The sequence below is a fragment of the Lynx rufus genome, unplaced genomic scaffold, assembly GCF_022079265.1.
Source record: "Lynx rufus isolate CCGP_SWC_20201006 ecotype Redwood Valley unplaced genomic scaffold, mLynRuf1.p SCAF_6, whole genome shotgun sequence".
In the NCBI taxonomy this organism is placed as follows: domain Eukaryota; kingdom Metazoa; phylum Chordata; class Mammalia; order Carnivora; family Felidae; genus Lynx; species Lynx rufus.
Window position 1 is genome coordinate 78,454,496 of NW_025814878.1, and position 17,032 is coordinate 78,471,527.

General features: G+C 37.3%; 1 protein-coding gene across 1 annotated transcript in view; it reads left to right on the forward strand.

Moving 5' to 3' along the window:
• COL12A1 (collagen type XII alpha 1 chain) overlaps window positions 1-17,032 on the forward strand; it is a 112,944-nt gene that overhangs the window by 50,348 nt on the left and 45,564 nt on the right. Inside the window, exons 23-33 of the mRNA XM_047102604.1 lie at window positions 3,566-3,708; window positions 4,020-4,149; window positions 6,055-6,191; window positions 7,280-7,409; window positions 10,970-11,109; window positions 11,378-11,510; window positions 11,643-11,669; window positions 12,010-12,152; window positions 14,832-14,961; window positions 15,387-15,526; window positions 15,959-16,088. Of these exons, the coding sequence (XP_046958560.1) occupies window positions 3,566-3,708; window positions 4,020-4,149; window positions 6,055-6,191; window positions 7,280-7,409; window positions 10,970-11,109; window positions 11,378-11,510; window positions 11,643-11,669; window positions 12,010-12,152; window positions 14,832-14,961; window positions 15,387-15,526; window positions 15,959-16,088 (1,383 nt within the window). The remainder of the gene's footprint in view (window positions 1-3,565; window positions 3,709-4,019; window positions 4,150-6,054; window positions 6,192-7,279; window positions 7,410-10,969; window positions 11,110-11,377; window positions 11,511-11,642; window positions 11,670-12,009; window positions 12,153-14,831; window positions 14,962-15,386; window positions 15,527-15,958; window positions 16,089-17,032) is intronic.

Below are 17,032 nucleotides of genomic sequence, written 5' to 3' on the forward strand. Positions count from 1 at the left end.
GCTTTTTCTGCATCTGTTGAGATGATCATATGATTTTTATCCTTCATTTTGTTAATGTTGTATATAACATTGATTGGTTTGTGAATTTGAACCATTCTTCATCCCTGGAATAAATCCCACTTGATCATAATGTAATATGCTTTTAATGTATTGTTGAATCTGGTTTGCTAATATGTTGTTGAGGATTTTTACATCTATGTTTGTCAAGGATATTGACCCATAATTTTATCTCTTTTTGTGTGGCATCTTTGTCTGGTTTTTATGTCAGGGTAATGTTGGCCTCATAAAATGTGTTTGGAAGCATTCCCTCCTCTTTAATTTTTGGAAGAGTTTGACAAGGTTACGTATTAAATCTCCTTGACTGTTTGGAAGATTTCCCCAGTGAAGCTGTTTGGTCTTGAACTTTTGTTTGCTGGGAGTTTTTGATTTCTGATTCAATCTTCTTGCTAGTAATCACTTTACTCAGGTTTTCTATTTCTTCCTGATTCAGTCTTGGGAGATTGTATGTTTCTAAGAATTTATCCTTTTCTTCTAGGCTGTCTAGTTTGTTGGCATATTGTTTTTTGTAGTAGGTCTTTTAAAAAAATGTTTATTTATTTTGAGAGAGAGAGAGAGAGAGGGAGAAAACAAGTGGGGGAGGGGCCGACAGAGAGAGAGAGAGAGAGAGGGAGAGAGAGAGGGGGAGAGAAAGAGAATCCCAAGTAGACTCCATGCTGAGTACAGAGCCATTCATGGGGCTTGATTTCACAACCGTGAGATCATGACCTGAGCTGAAATCAAGGGTCAGACACTTAACTGACTGAGCCACCCAGGCACTCCTATGTAGTGTCTTATGATCTTCCCCCCCTCCCCACCATGACATCAGTTGTAACTTTTCTTTCATTTCTGATTTTATTTGAGTCCTTTTTTTTCTTTGTTTGTTTAACTAAGGGTTTTTTTTAATTTTGTTTATCTTTTTCAAAGAACCAGCTCTTAGTTTCATTGATCTTTTCTATTTCCTTAGTCTCTATTTAATTTATTTCTGTCTCTGATGTTTATTACTTCCTTCCTTCTAACTTTGGGCTCAATTTATTTTTCTTTTTCTAGTTTCTTTAGGTGTAAAGTTAGATTGTTTATTTGAGATTTTTCTTGTTTCTTGACATAAACCTATATTGCTATGAACTTCCCTCTGAGAACTGCTTTTGCTGAATCTCATAGCTTTTGGTATGCTATTTCTGTTTTATTTTTTTCTAAGTATTTTCTGATATCTCCTTTGCTTTCTTTGATGACCTCATGGTTGTTCAGTTACATGTTATTTGTTTTCATGTTTTTGTGTTTTTTCCAGTTTTGTCATTGTAATTGATTTTAGTTTCTTACCATTTTTGTCAGAGAAGATGCTTGATACAATTTTAGTCTTCTTAAATTTATTGAGACTTATTTTGTGACCCAACATGTGATCTATCTTGGAGAATGTTCCATGTGCACTTTAGAAGCATATGCATTCTACTGCTTTTGGATAGAATGTTCTGCATATATCTATTATGGCCATGTGACCTAATGTGTCATTTAAGACCAATATTGCCTTATTGATGTTCTGTCTCATGACCTATTCATTGCTGTAAGTAGGGTTTTAAAGTCTCCTACTATTATTTTTTTGCTTTCAATCTCCCCTTTTAGGTTTTTAAATATTTGTTTTATATACTTTGGTGCTCCTGTGTTGGGTGTTTATAAATAAACTTTTATTTTTAATGTTGTATCTTCTGGCTGGGTTGATCTTTTTATCATTATGTGGTGCCCCCTTTGTCTTTTAGTACAGTATTTATTTTAAAGTCTATTTTGTCTGATATGAGTATAGGTACATCAGCTTTCTTTTCATTTCCATTTGCATAGAATATTGTTTGGCATCCCTTCACATTCAGTCTGCATGTGTCCTTATTTCTGAAATGAGTCTTTTGTAGGTAGCATATAGACAGTTCTTTTTTTTTTTTTTAAATCTATTTATCCACTCTGTCTTTTGATTGGTAAATTTAGTCCATTTATATTTGAAGAAATAATCAATAGGTATGTACTTATTTCCATTTTGTTGTTTTCTCGTTGTTTTTGAAGTTCTTCTTTGTCCTTTTTCTTCTCTTTTTCTCTCCTCTTGTGGTTTTCTGGCTTTCTTTAGTGTTATGTTTAGATTTCTTTCCTATTTTCTTTTATATATTTAGTATTAGTTTTTCTTGGTGATTACTGTGAGATTCATATGTAGCATCCTATGCATATGAGAGTCTCTTAAGTTGATAGCAACTTAAATTTGAACACATTCCCAAATTTTACATTTTTATCCCCCATTTTTCATATTTTTAAGGAAATGATGTTTTATGTAAGAAGATTTTTTTAAATATTTATTTTTGAGAGAGACAGAGAGAGAGTGTGGGTGGAGGAGGGGTAGAGAGAGAGAGACAGGGGGACAGAGGGCTTTGTGCTGACAGCAGAGAGCTGGATGTGGGGCTTGAATTCACAAACCATGAGATCATGACCTGAAGTCGGATGCTGAGCCACCCTGGCACTCCACGTTTTATATTTTTGATGATACATTTTACATCTTTTATTTTATGCATCCTTTAGCTAATTATTATAATTCTAGTTAACTTTACTACTTTTGTCTTTTGACCTTCATACTTGCCTTATTGGTGATTGATCTACTATCTTTGCTATATATTTACTTTTTCCAGTGAAATTATTACTTTCATATTTCTCCCACCTCTCCTACCTGCCCTGATATGGCTCTTTTCTCTTTGTTGTGGAAGGTACTATTCCTCTAGTTCTCAGGTCTTTCTGTTTCAGAGGAAATTATTTCATATGTGGCTATAAATTTTTCGCATCCATGGGAAGAGGTGATTTCAGAGTCTTCTTTTGTTACCATCTTGAACCTGTCCTCCATCTCTTCTCTTACTATCCTTCATATTAGATCATAGGAACTGGGAAATAATGTATTTCATAATGGGCAGGATTAATCTGATATTTTCTTGAAACTTTAAACTCAATCTTTGGACAGTATATAGAAAGCTATATGGGTATTAAATGAAGAGGAAACTGAAAATCTTTTACTGTGCCTCATGGGCCTGGTTTCCAGAAGTCCACGAATCCCCTAAGTTTCAGTTATTAATGTATGGCACTCTCACTTAATTTTTCTTTAATTAATGAGGAAATAAAATACTGTACTTGTTACTTATGTATGAAATTTTATGATTGAAGTCTGAAAAGAGACAACTTAAAGATATTCCAGAAAAAGAGATTGACATTTCAGGAAGTTGGTGTCTATTTTCACTTCCATATGGACTCATTGGAATGCCAGTTGAAATTTAAACTTTCTTTTTTTATAAAATAGTTGTAACTTGCTGTCCTGAGTATGAGGTGGCAATGAACAATGAGATTAGGTTTTTCAGGAGAGAGGAAAGAATTATACTGACTCTCATTGACTTCTTGCAGCAACCCATTCTCTATTTAGCATATATAATACCAATTATTAAATAGGAGTCAACAATTAAAAATGAGTAGATTGACAGGAATTAGACTGATGTCTGCCTTTACATTCCAACAGTACCAGTCCCCGTGGTCAGCATGAATATTTATGATATTAGCCCTACCAGCATGCATGTGCAGTGGCAGCCAGTGGGAGGGGCTACTGGCTACACCGTGACATACGAACCCACCAATGCCACAGAACCAGCAAAGCCAAAAGAGGTGGGAGACATTTGTTTCTTTATCATTGGGTCTTCTTGAGACTTTCTAGTTTTAGAGACTGCATTAAACTGCAGTTGCTTATGAACTCATTTATAACTACATGCAAAATGGAAAAATAGAAAATTAGATTTGTGACCTTTGACACATTTTTAAAAAACATTGGCATGAAAGGAAATTCTGTTCAGAGAAATGAAAAATAAACGTTGTGTTATATAATCTAGTGGTTACAAATAGGCCATAATTGGCTACACCCAGTAAATGGAAATGTTTGATTTGAATGTCTTATTTCCCTTTGGCATGTCCATATGCAGATGCGTGTGGGGCCAACAGTGAACGACGTGCAGCTGACTGATCTTTTTCCCAACACTGAGTATGCAGTCACAGTGCAGGCTGCCTTGCACGACCTCACTAGCGAACCTGTCACTGCTCGGGAAGTCACCTGTAAGATATTACCCGTTTTTATTCTTTCTTTATTGCTGTTGATACAATGTTCATTAGGATTTTTCTTCCACCCAGTGATACTATCAATACTTGAATAATTTGTGCATAAATTACAGGGTTATTCCCTATGGGAATCACAATTGAGAATTAAAGTTAATTCTAGACTTATGGCAGCATCTTAAATTGATTCTAGGATGTACTTTTTTTTCACATTTAACGTAGTTGATACTGAGGATGTTTCTTAACAATCAGTGGTGGGTGTCTTACAAGTACTTTTGGCCAAGTGTCAATGAGGGCATAGAATATAAAATAATGGTATATTTAAGTATGATATATAGCACTGGTGAGAAGGGAATGTCGGGTGAGTGTAATTTTGGAGGAAGATTCTAGACTTAAGATTAAGATGTTCCAAGTTCTTGCTGAAGTAGAAACTTTATGGCACATGTAGATAAGTCTGTTTCAATTAAGTGAGCTAATCAGTTTACTCAATCCAAAAACCTATTATTGATCATCTGTTGTACTTCAGTCACTTTGCTGGGTATTGGGAATGCACCAATAGATAATACAAGGTAGTGTAAAGCATGTGGACTCCTTTGTGGTTTGCACTTTTCTTGAGTAATTGATCAGTCCCTTTTGTGTTTTTGGTTTGTTTCATTGGCATTCAGGTGCTTTTTCTTGAAAAGGACAATGATTGCACTTAGGACCCTTGCTTTTCCTGGCTAGAACTTTTGTTTCATGCTTGTTGAGGTGGTCATGTTGGAATAGATGACTAGGTTTAAATTTGAGTCTCAGCCCACATTTCTAAGGAAATTAAGAAGTTAGAAGGAAACTTCAAGGGGGAGGGGAAGTGGTACAGAAGCATGATAAGGCAGAAAAGAGAAAGAGCCCTTGAAGGGTGGGACAGTATAAATTCATTGACAACAAATAATCATTTTTTATATATTAGACCCTGTTTAGAGCTGGTGGTGGTTTTGTAGAAATGAGGTAGTGGCAGATGGAAAGAGTGGGAAGCCAGCTAGGGAAGCCAGCTAGTGGGAAGCCAGATAGGGAGATAGGTGTTCTCAGAGTGTCTGGAGAGAAGATGCAAGAGTCATAATGGCATGAAAGGCGAGTGTGGTCATGGATTTGATATGGAACTGGAATACAACAGTGGAGGAAGGGAGGACACAGAGATGCAGAGAGACAAAAACATTGAAGGGAAAAAGGTGCAGAAACATGGAAGTGGAGGGTGATGTTCAGGAGGAAGGATGTACAGAGTTGAAATGAGAGACAAAGGAAATTGGTCAACGGGCAGCTAGAAAGTGAGATCTGTCTAATATATTCTTTGTTGGTTATCCTTAGCCATGTTCTTTTTAAGGTAAGGTTTTGTTTGACTTGGCAAAAAGTTTGTCATTTGGATTTTCTTGTAACCATTTATGCTTCTGTGGATTTTCTTACCAGCTTACCGGGTGCTTAATTTTGGCCCATCTTCATTCTTCATTCTCATAACCATTTGTTTTTCTATCATTTTCTTTTAAGGGACCATAACTCTTTCGATTTTGTTTTCTATCCTAACTGATTTAAATATCTGATAAACACAAGCTGCACATTTATGCTGAATTATGATATATTATAGCTGAATAGCAAGTAAGATCTTATTAAAATAGTATGGAAGGAAGTCTGCATATAAAAGAGAAATTATAATTATAATAAAAATTTAAATTTATCATATTTTTAAAGATCCTTACTAAGAAAAATTGAGCTCTACCTAGTAGAATCATAGTATGTTTATCAGCATAGCTATTTTTTAAAGTTATTTTGCTGCACACTGTTAAGTTTTCTGCAAACAACTTGAAAACATGTGTAAATGCATTAGAACTCTGTGGTGAGAGCCACATCAAAACCTCATTTCTCATGCGTCTCCAGTGCCTTTACCCAAACCTCGAGATCTGAGACTCAGAGATGTGACTCACAGCACCATGAATGTGTTTTGGGAACCCGTGCCTGGAAAAGTGCGTAAATATATCGTTCGCTACAAGACACCAGAAGAGGATGTCAAAGAGGTAAGTTGAAGACTGGAATGGATTTGGAAATATTTGTTTTCTGTAGGTTTAATAAAAGAACCCAAATTAGTATAGAGAATAGCATGTTTGAATACTTGTAACCTTATTAATACAGTATTGAAAATTTGTTATATTAATAAGGCATTTTTTGAATACTTGATGATATATTGGACTGTGTTGCATTTAGTTTGGAAATGTTTTGTTGTGTGATATTGATCTCAAAATCATTATCCCTTAATGGATAGAGTCGTAGAATGTAGATGGTACTTCTTTCTCATTAAGATGCCTTTTATGGTACTCTGCATTCTATAAATTACTAAAAATATCATAATAATGTTTCTAAAAATAAAAGCTAGCAAAGGATGCAGGAAAGAAGAGGGGAGTTCATCAGATAGTAGGAAGATAGGGCAATGCAGCAGGACTGAGAGAAAGGGTAAATGTATTCTTAGAGGAGGGTCCCTTTGGTGGTGAGTGTTTTTGAAATGATGTTGGGGCAGAGATCTGTTTCGATGACAACCTGACTCAAGGTGGGAGCAAACTGAGGGCCTTCACTAGAGAATGGGCTTAAAACTTATGTGCGCTTGGGGGCACATTAATGACATTTTTGGTAGATAGAAATAGTTTCCGTAAGCACTCACTTGTTGACTGTGCTGGTCATTTGGATTATACTAAAGCTAATTTATACATGTGCACACATTCATTTCATTCTAGGTTTCAATTTCAAAAGAGGCACAATGACCAGTGGGCCTCACAGGATTCTTGTGCATAACAAATGAGGTAATGCACAGGAGAACATTTCTGAAAGAAGTAAGGCAGTGATACAAAAGGAAACAGAGAAACTGTCGTTGCAAAATGGTTAGGTTGCTTGAACCTGTAGAGAGTCATTATTTACCAAACCCTAGTGTCAATATATTTTTCCACATTGGAAGCATTTAAACTGTCCCTGGTTCCTGGACTCTTTTGCATATTAGAAACCATTGCTATTTTTTATAGCACAATTCTTATGCTCTTTTGCTAAGAGGTACAGTAAACAACAGAGATGTTAAAACTATACTCTTCTTAAAAATAGTTCCACTGCTCTATTACAGGTAGAAGTAGACAGGTCAAGGACCAGCACCCCTCTCAAAGACCTGCTCTCACAAACCCTGTACACAGTAGGGGTTTCTGCAGTATATGATGAAGGGGAGTCTCCCCCGGTGACTGCTCAAGAAACTACCCGTAAGTTGTGATCATGCTTCCTTGATAATTGAGAAACAACATTACATGACTGTGTAACTGAACTTATTGGTTCATTTTGTTTCTTAGTACAATTTTTTTTGAATATTTGTGGATTTCCAGATTGCTTTTTATTTATTTTCTGCCCATCTTCTACCTTCATGTCCATTCCTTTTATTTTCAAATTTATTGTGTTATTTTATTTTTTCCATTAAGTTTTTAATTTTTGAAAAATTAAAAAAAATTAATGTTTTTATTTATTTTGAGAGAGAGAGAGACAGAGAGAGAGAAAGAGGAAGAACAGGGAAGGGGCAGAGAGAGAGAGGGAGAGAATCCTAAGAAGTCTCCATGTGGTAGCACAGAGGCCTATGTGGGGCTCTAAGTCACAGACCTTGAGATCATGACCTGAGCTGAAATCAAGAGTTGGACGCTTAACCAATTGAGCCACCCAGGCACTCTATTTAAAAATTTTAAAAATGTTTTTATTTATTATCTAAGTTTTAAATTTTAATTCTAGTATAGTTAACATACAGTGTTATGTTTCAGGTGTGCAATATAGTGATTTAACATGTCCATTCCTTCTATGATACGTTTATCTTACTATTCTTCTATCAGCCACTGTCATTAATTCATCTTCCAGATACTCAACTGGTGTGTGTACGTGTGTGTGTGTGTGTGTGTGTGTGTGCGTGCGTGTGTGCATGTGTGTGTGGGGGGGTGGGGAGGAAGTATATTCTTGATGTAAGTTGGCCATTTTCTCTGGGAAAGTTGTGTTAGTTATCAAATATTTTTTGAAATCTTACTATATATAAAGTGCTATCAGCGGTAACAAAATATAAAATCTTTGCCTTCAGTAGTTCATGATTTCATTGTGGAGATAAGAAAAAGTAATTGACAATGTAGGGGCTCACATAAGGAAGGTGAGGTAAGCGGGACTCAGGTTGCGCACTGTCAGGTTTCAGAGGAAGGGGAGGCTTGCACAGTGGAAAGGCAGGGGAGATGCAGGGCAACCTGCCCTGGTCCCGTCTCACCTGCTCCATTTTGTTGCTGCTTCCAGGGATGTCCGTTTCTTCCTCTGTCATGGTACTTGCATAGTATTTAACCCAATTATTGTTGCTCGTTAATCTTTTTCTATCTATTCTGCTTACCCCTCCTCCCCACCAGTGAAGGCAGAGACATACTTACCTTGTACAACTTTGCATCTCCAGTGCCTGGCACCATGCTTAGCACATAATTTCCTAATCAAATAGCGCTTAAGAAGTTGAGGTCTAGGGGGGCGTGTGGGTTGGTTGAGCATTCAACTTCTTCTCAGGTCATGATCTCATGGTTTGTGAGTTTGAGCCCCATTTCAGGCTCTGTGCTGACAGCCTGGATCCTGGAGCCTGCTTTGGATTCTGTGTCTCCCTCCCTCTCTGCCCCTACCCCGCTCTTTCTCTTTCTCTCTCTCTCTCAAAAATAAATAAACACTAAACAAAATTTTTAAAAAAAGTTGAGGTCTAGAGCCGGTCTAGTTCCAAAGAAATATAATGGGAGCTACTTATGAAATTCAAAGTTTTCTAGTAGCCACATTTGAAAAAGTAAAAGGAGGGGCGCCTGGGTGGCTCAGTCGGTTGAGCGGCTGACTTTGGCTCAGGTCATGATCTCGCGGTCCGTGAGTTCGAGCCCCGCGTCGGGCTCTCTGCTGACAGCTCGGAGCCTGGAGCCTGTTTCAGATTCTGTGTCTCCCTCTCTCTGACCCTCCCCCGTTCATGCTCTGTCTCTCTCTGTCTCAAAAATAAATAAACGTTTAAAAAAAAAATTGAAAAAGTAAAAGGAGACAGAGGAAACTAATTTCAATGTGTTCTATTTAACCCAATATATAAAAAGTGTTGTCATTTTAATATGTATCAGTAAAATAATTATATTAATACTTCTCATAATTTTTTCCTATAATAATTATTTGAAATCCAGTACATATTAACTTTATACTTACAGTATTTCTCAATTGGGACTAGACATATTTCAAGTACTCAGTAGCTACTACTGTATGGCTAGTAGCTTTGACAGGAGACACCGCAGGTCTAGAGAATTTAAATGACTTGCCCCACCTCATCCAGCAAGGTACTGCTGGGATCAATACAAATCTGGAACATTTGCTTCCTGCCCTGTAACTCCCTCACTAGAGGCCCCAAAGCTTCTCCTTTCATACCTAACTGTCTATATAGGATCAGGGAGTCTGGTCAAATGTTACAGCCTACTCCTTAACATCAGACAGTATCGACTTCTGCTTTTCTTATCATGTGATTGCTGCTAGCAATCTCAGCTGTCTTCTTGGCATGCTTCTTACCTGGAAAGGGTAGTGCCTGGATGGGAATATCAGTGCATGCGAGTAGACAGACAGCTCTGCATAAACATAACAGGTGTAGTAAAGAAAAAAGTCAGGAAAAAAAGACTAGTGGAAGGAGGTAATTTAGTAATTACTAAATCAATACTTTCAATGTGTTTTTAATCCTTAAGACTTCCTAATACCTTTTAGATATATTGAAAGTACATCCTTAACATGTGGTTTGCTTTGCAGATGTGCTTATGAAAGTGGTGCCACTCAGTATCTTATTGGACCTTTTCACTGTAATTATTAGAAATAAATTTTTTTGGGGCGCCTGGGTGGCGCAGTCGGTTAAGCGTCCGACTTCAGCCAGGTCACGATCTCGCGGTCCGTGAGTTCGAGCCCCGCGTCGGGCTCTGGGCTGATGGCTCAGAGCCTGGAGCCTGTTTCCGACTCTGTGTCTCCCTCTCTCTCTGCCCCTCCCCCGTTCATGCTCTGTCTCTCTCTGTCCCAAAAATAAATAAACGTTGAAAAAAAAAATTTAAAAAAAATAAATTTTTGATGGGTCTGGATTTTGTGTAGTTGGCTTTGGTTAGTAGGGGGTAGAGAAATAATTGAAAATGAAAGCTCGTAACTGGAGGCAGACATTCCAGATTCCTTGTGCCTGGTCAATGGAGAGGCTTTTAATTGGGGTTTCAGCAGTCATTAGCACTCTGGGGTTATTCCTGTCTCTGGACAGTGAGTACAGTCTGCTTCACTTATCCTTAAGATAGACGAGTGTTTATCAGAAAACCTCACGCATGGATTACTTAGATCATTACATTTCATAGGCCATGATGGCCCATGCACTCTCAGATAATTATCTACCAAAGTTTAGGTTAATGTGTATTGCTGTGTGAACAGGTCCATGGTTTTCACATGTAGATGTTCAGCTTTCAAATAGGACATTGAAAAAAAATACTTGAGATGCAGAATGATTGAGAACCAGTGAATTAGAAGAGTATTACTAAAAGGTACTTTAAAAAATATCACCATTTTAACAGAATACAAATAGTAACCTATTACATCCATGTAGTGTTTGCAGTTTTCAGAGCTTTCTCTTACACTATCTTTCAAATGAACTGAACTGGTAAGATACTTGGTTCTAAACAATGCTTTCAGCCAGTGTCCCCATGTCCATGAAGGTAAAACAAAGCAGTTTTATTATATTGTTTGTGGATCACATTCATAGACTTGGTCCTGCTTTATCTCATGATAGGTACTGTGCCAGCACCAACAAACCTAAAGATTACTGAAGTAACACCGGAGAGTTTCCGAGGGACTTGGGATCATGGAGCTTCAGATGTGTCCCTGTACAGAATAACCTGGGCACCTTTTGGAAGCTCAGACAAGATGGAGGTAGTGTTAGCTCTCTTCCTTCTTTTCTCCCTTCCGTTTTTGAAAAACATCTTATTTCATTATAAGGAATCTTGTTTGAAGCATGTATTACCTCTATTGCCAGAAAAGCATCCTTTCTTATTAGTGACATTTGAACTCTTGGGATGCAACAAAGCCAGAATGGCTTTGTAGTGGCTAAATAATGTCAACCAACTTCCATTGAGTGTATGATGTACATGGTGACTTAATTTTGTGTGGGTTTGTTTTTTTTTTTTCCTCTTTCACTAAGACCATCTTAAATGGAGATGAAAATACTTTGGTGTTTGAAAACCTGAACCCGAACACTCTTTATGAAGTTTCTGTTACTGCCATATATCCTGATGAGTCAGAAAGCGATGACCTGACTGGCAGTGAGCGCACACGTAGGTGTTCAGCTTTGAAATAGGACCTTGTTATTTTAAAGTTAATTTAAAAAATAGAGCTATGGCTATATTAGTAATATTTCCCCAAATTCTGTTTTGTTTTTTTTTGTTTTTTTTTTTTTTTAATTTCAGCACGTTTGATACCCTTAACAACACAAGGTAAGAGTTTAATTTGCTGAGCCATATGAATGACAAATAATGAATGAATGAATAAATGATGAACAAATGAATGAATGAAAAATACCATAAAATCCACTGCAAAGAGATTTTCTGCTTTTAAATTGCAAGGCATCGATTGAGACCTATTTTTAAACGTTTCTTAAAAAACTGCTTTATTGCCATTTGTTAAGAAGTCATTTAAGATTCAATGGCCATCCTTTACTGGGGTCAAATTTAGTCCTAAAGTTAAAAGTATACTGATTTCCTTGTGAATAGTGATTATTTGGGGAGGAGGCCTCGTTCTGTGAGCTTACTCTGTCTCTCAACAATCTTTTTTCAGCTCCAAAAAGTGGCCCACGAAACCTTCAAGTGTACAATGCAACATCTAACAGCTTGACTGTTAAGTGGGATCCCGCTAGTGGTCGTGTGCAGAAATACAGAATTACTTACCAGCCTTCAACAGGAGAAGGCAATGAGCAAACGGTAATATTTTTGAAAAAAAAATATAACTGGGAAAATTCTACCTTTTCTCCTCAAACTCTTTTCGCCTCCAGTGTTTAGTCATACTTACTACTTTGAGGGATGCAAAATTTATTGTATTGAATGGACTTATTTGACTCCATTTGCGATGGGAACTCTGGACATTCTCATGAGAAGCGAAAGTTGCTTTTCATGGTAGGCAGCCTCACAGCATCAGACATGTGCCTCATGCATGCACATTTCCCTTAAAAACTCTTAGCGCTGGGTTATCTATGAAGATTTATAGATTTTTAAAGTCTATTTAGATTTTTAATCCATATTTCTCCAACTTAATCAAATACTGAAAGTTTGCCAAATTTCTGTTATTGTAATTTTCTTCTTTTTGCATGTGATAGATATTTCCTATATCTGGAGTTTCCAGATCTAGGCTTCTGTTCACCTAATTCATATTATTTATTATTTTTATATTTATCCAAATAGAGGTTTCTGAGAAAGATGATATTACTGTAAACAACCTTCATCTTCTTTATCTTTCTGGTCTTCCTTGATTTAACAAAGTCCTTGTCCATTCACTTTGTCTTTTTTTGAACCTTCTCCACCTTTGCTTTGTGAAATATGTGACTAGAACTGCACGTAGGTCAGAAGGCACCATGATTTTTTATACCAGCAGGGAGATGCTTTCTGATTTATTTCAAATGTCTCTTTTGCTATATATGGTCCAGCATTTTGTTGACATAATTTTGGCTATAACATTTCCTCACATAGCCCTATAGAGAGATAGGAGTTATTAACAGTAAGTCACCTGACTTGCCGAGATCCAGCAAATGGGTCTTACCCCTTACCAGTAGAGATGTTAGATAGATGCCAGAGGTGGATGCTGGCAGTGGTTAAAGGTGTATGGGTAAAGTTTTCTGATACTGCATATTAAGTGGGTTTATCTGAACTGGAACTCTTCCCATCCCTGGCGTGACTTTTGAGTCAGTCTTTTGAGGTTTCCATACAACTAGTCTTAGGCAGTATTTTTGGATAGAAATTTTGTCTACTTTCATTAAATAAGTTTTCAATAATAAACTAAATACCAACTGTAATCAACTGGCTTTTATAGAAAATAAGAAAAGACACATTTGATGAACTGATAATTTGATGTCTGAAACAGGACTTCTTGGGGTGCTTGAGTGGCTCAGTTGGTTTTGGTTATGGCTTCATGGGTTCAAGCCCCACATTGAGCATCGGACTCTGTTCTGGCATCATGAAGGCTGCTTGGAATTCTCGCTGTCTCCCTCCCTCTCTCTCTCTTTCTCTCTGTATCCGTCTCCCACTTGTGCTGTCTCTCTCAAAATAAATAAACTTAAAAAAACGCCAGAACTTCTTTTGTCTATGTCAGGCCAGATTTAGGTAAAACTTAAAAGCAGGTGAAGCTTGTCTTCAGCATTTCCCTCCCCATTTCTACTGTGTCTCAGAGGTTTGATACAACTTGAAGGAGTCTCATAAACTCACCCTCTGGAAAGTATTAAATGATAATCCCTCAAGGTTTGTTATTCTTAGGAATATTTGCATTTCACTGCTAGTCCATGAAATAAAGTAATGAATCACTGATACTGGAAATATTTTGTAGAGTTGGACGGGAGAAGTAGGTCATGCCTCTGCTTACCCATCAGGCTTGTTCTACTAAGTGAATGCCTTCATACTTGTTAAATATCAAATGGTCTGTATGGATATTGATACTTCTTTTCTCATAACCTCAAATATCCAATTTACTAAAATTAGCCACCTCATTCAGTTTGCTCATATTGAGGATGACTCGTGTTTCATTGAGGTTTTTTCTGGAATTCAAAGAGTTGGTGGGTGGTTAAGTGGGAAACATCTGGACCATACTAGAGCATCCAGCCATCCAGATGTACACTCTTTGTGGGCAGCATGCCATTTTCATGTGATTTTAATTAGTATCACATAAGTATTTGAATTCGGTAGACTGTTAACAAATCATACAAATTTTCTTTCAACAAGATAGCTAGATGGCCTTAAGCAATGAGTAAAAAACTTCAAACTCTGTAATTGGAGGAAATTGGGAAAGCTTCATACCTCAAGCCTGGTATCACAGAGCTGGCTGGGAACCCTGGCCTGAGAGTGACCTGGCAAAGGGTCCAGTCACGTAGTTTACACAGCTAATGCTGTTAGAATGGCACTTTTGGGGCGGGGGGTAGGGGGAGGGCGGGGAGGAGAAATTCCAGTGCTTTAGATCTTTTGCTGAATCATTTTAATGTGTTTTCTAAAGCAAATAAAAAACATCTGTAAAAAAGTAAAAATACTAGTGAATGGTGTGGAGCTTCTAATATTAGGCAGTTCTTTCTATCTGAAAATTCCTTTGTAGCTCACTTATGATCAAAGCCTTTTTGGGGAAAGAGCTATGAAATGTGCCTTGGACGAAATTTTGCTGTGCTGGCGGCAAGTTGAAATATCTTTTTGAGGTCACCAGTTTAAGGCTTAGAATGTTCGTTATGATTTAAGGTGCATCGTTTACACTTCAAATTACGCCATAAGATATATTTTAAACCTTCACTGTGGTATGTGTTTCCAGATCTTGGCAAGGGTCTCAAATAGCTCCCCTGTAGAAAGAGCTTTCTCTGACAGATCAGTGAGATGGAGAGGACGTGACTAACACTTATCCCTGTTTTGCTTAAGACCACAATAGGGGGACGGCAGAACAGTGTGGTCCTGCAGAAACTGAAGCCTGACACTCCTTACACGATCACTGTGTCCTCCCTGTATCCTGACGGTGAAGGAGGTCGGATGACAGGAAGAGGCAAGACCAGTAAGTAAATCCAGACTCCTGTATTTTCTTTAGTAGCTACCACTGGAACAGAATCACATCTTTATCTGGAAACAGCGAGTGACACAGTTTTGCTAATCAAATTTTAAAATGCATTGACAAAATGATATTAATTGCTTATCCTTGCTTGGAGTTATCTGTCTCTGTTTATGGAGAAAGACATTTATTACTTTCTAGGACTGAAAAAGAAACCACTTTGGGGCCAAAATATTTTGTGGAGAGGAGACATGTGTACCGGATTACCAAAGAAATTCTTTTATTTATTCACTACTTCAACAAATATTTGTGGGGTGCCCATTATGGGGTCTCTGCTGTATTCAAGGTGCCTGGGAAATATCAACGAATGTGCATTTTGAGTGTGCTTCGTAGTTGGGATCATACTGTCATGTGATTTCTGTGCATTGCAGAACCTCTGAATACTGTGAGGAACCTCAGAGTGTATGACCCTTCTACCAGCACCTTGAATGTTCGCTGGGACCACGCAGAGGGAAACCCTCGTCAGTACAAGCTCTTCTACGCACCAACAGCAGGTGGTCCAGAGGAACTGGTAATTACATCCTGTAGCGAAAAATGCATGTTTATTTAAACTGTAGCTGAATGAATTCAAAGTCAAGCTAAAAATGTTAACCAGTTTGCTTTAGGGCTGAGGAAGTTCATATTCATTTAATAGAATTCAGTAGAGGGTAATAGATTGCTGCCTTAGTGCCAGGGTGATAGGAGGATTCTGGGAGGTTGAGCTGGGGGAAATAATTATTCCAGGAAGTTCTAAAGGGGGATCCTAGGGTGAGTGTCAGGGTCTAAAAAAGTCTTTATAACCTCTTGTAACAGTTCATATGGGCACATCTTTATATTCCGATATTACAGAACTTGCTTCTTGACTTGATCTTGAGTTAGTATTTTGAGTATTATATTGTTTGAGGCATTGTTTCTTTTGTAAGTTTTTCAAGTCAAGTGCTTTACGTTTTATTAAAATCTTTAGGTACCAATCCCTGGGAATACAAATTATGCCATTCTTAGGAATCTGCAGCCAGATACCCCATATACTGTTACAGTAGTTCCTGTTTATACTGAAGGAGATGGAGGACGCACATCAGATACCGGAAGGACATGTAAGTTGAGAAGGAAGGAAAATTCTAGGTTTTTCATTATAAATTTTGCTTTTCATTATAAAGGCCGCATAGGCCTGTTAAAGATTTTTGGAAAATTCAGAATGATAGAATAACTACATAACAGGTACCTGCTATTTGTCTTCCAAACACCAGCAACTGCTAACATTTTTGCATATGAAATAACAAATTTATAATGGCATTCTTCTGGGATGGTAATTTCAGGACTTATAAATGTGAATATGATCATTAGTATGCTATTTTCGTCATTCTCTTTCACCGACAAAAATTGATTTTGCTTTGCTTTGTGCTTTATAAATCTGTATGAAACAGTGTTTTGTAATTGGCTTTCATAGTGTGAATTGTTGAAATGTGTTTATCACATTACTTGATTGCATACTTCTCTGGTTTGCTGATGAAGTGCTTTTGGTCGTCAAAAATCTGTGCTTTCATTTGCTGTTAACATCTTGTGAAACCAGTTTAAAGTGGTTTTACTGTGCTTTGTAGTATTGCTTACAGGCTTTTGCGTATACTAATAAATAATTTCTTTGGCCTTAAAAATATACTTGCTGATGGCTAAAAGGAAGCAAGTATAGATGGCTTCTTATGGTGAGAGATTTGTGCTCTGGAAAGATGATGTGATTAGCTAAAGTAGAGTTTGGGGTTAATACATGGATTTAATTTGTATGTTTTTCTAAGGCCCTGTTGGGGAAGTTAATTGAGAACTGAGTGTATCTTCTATTTCTCCCTCTTTTTGACTCTTCTCTTAATCACAGAGCACCTCAGTAGCTATTTCTTGAATGAAGAAGGGTTGGATGAAAGAATGAATGATTGAAACCAGCCAGCTGAATTAGATAGGCTTCATAGCTGTTGTCAGTTTGTACTGAGAAGGCAGACACTACAAAATTCCTTTTCTGTATCTCCATTATCTATGTTGGAAAACCAAA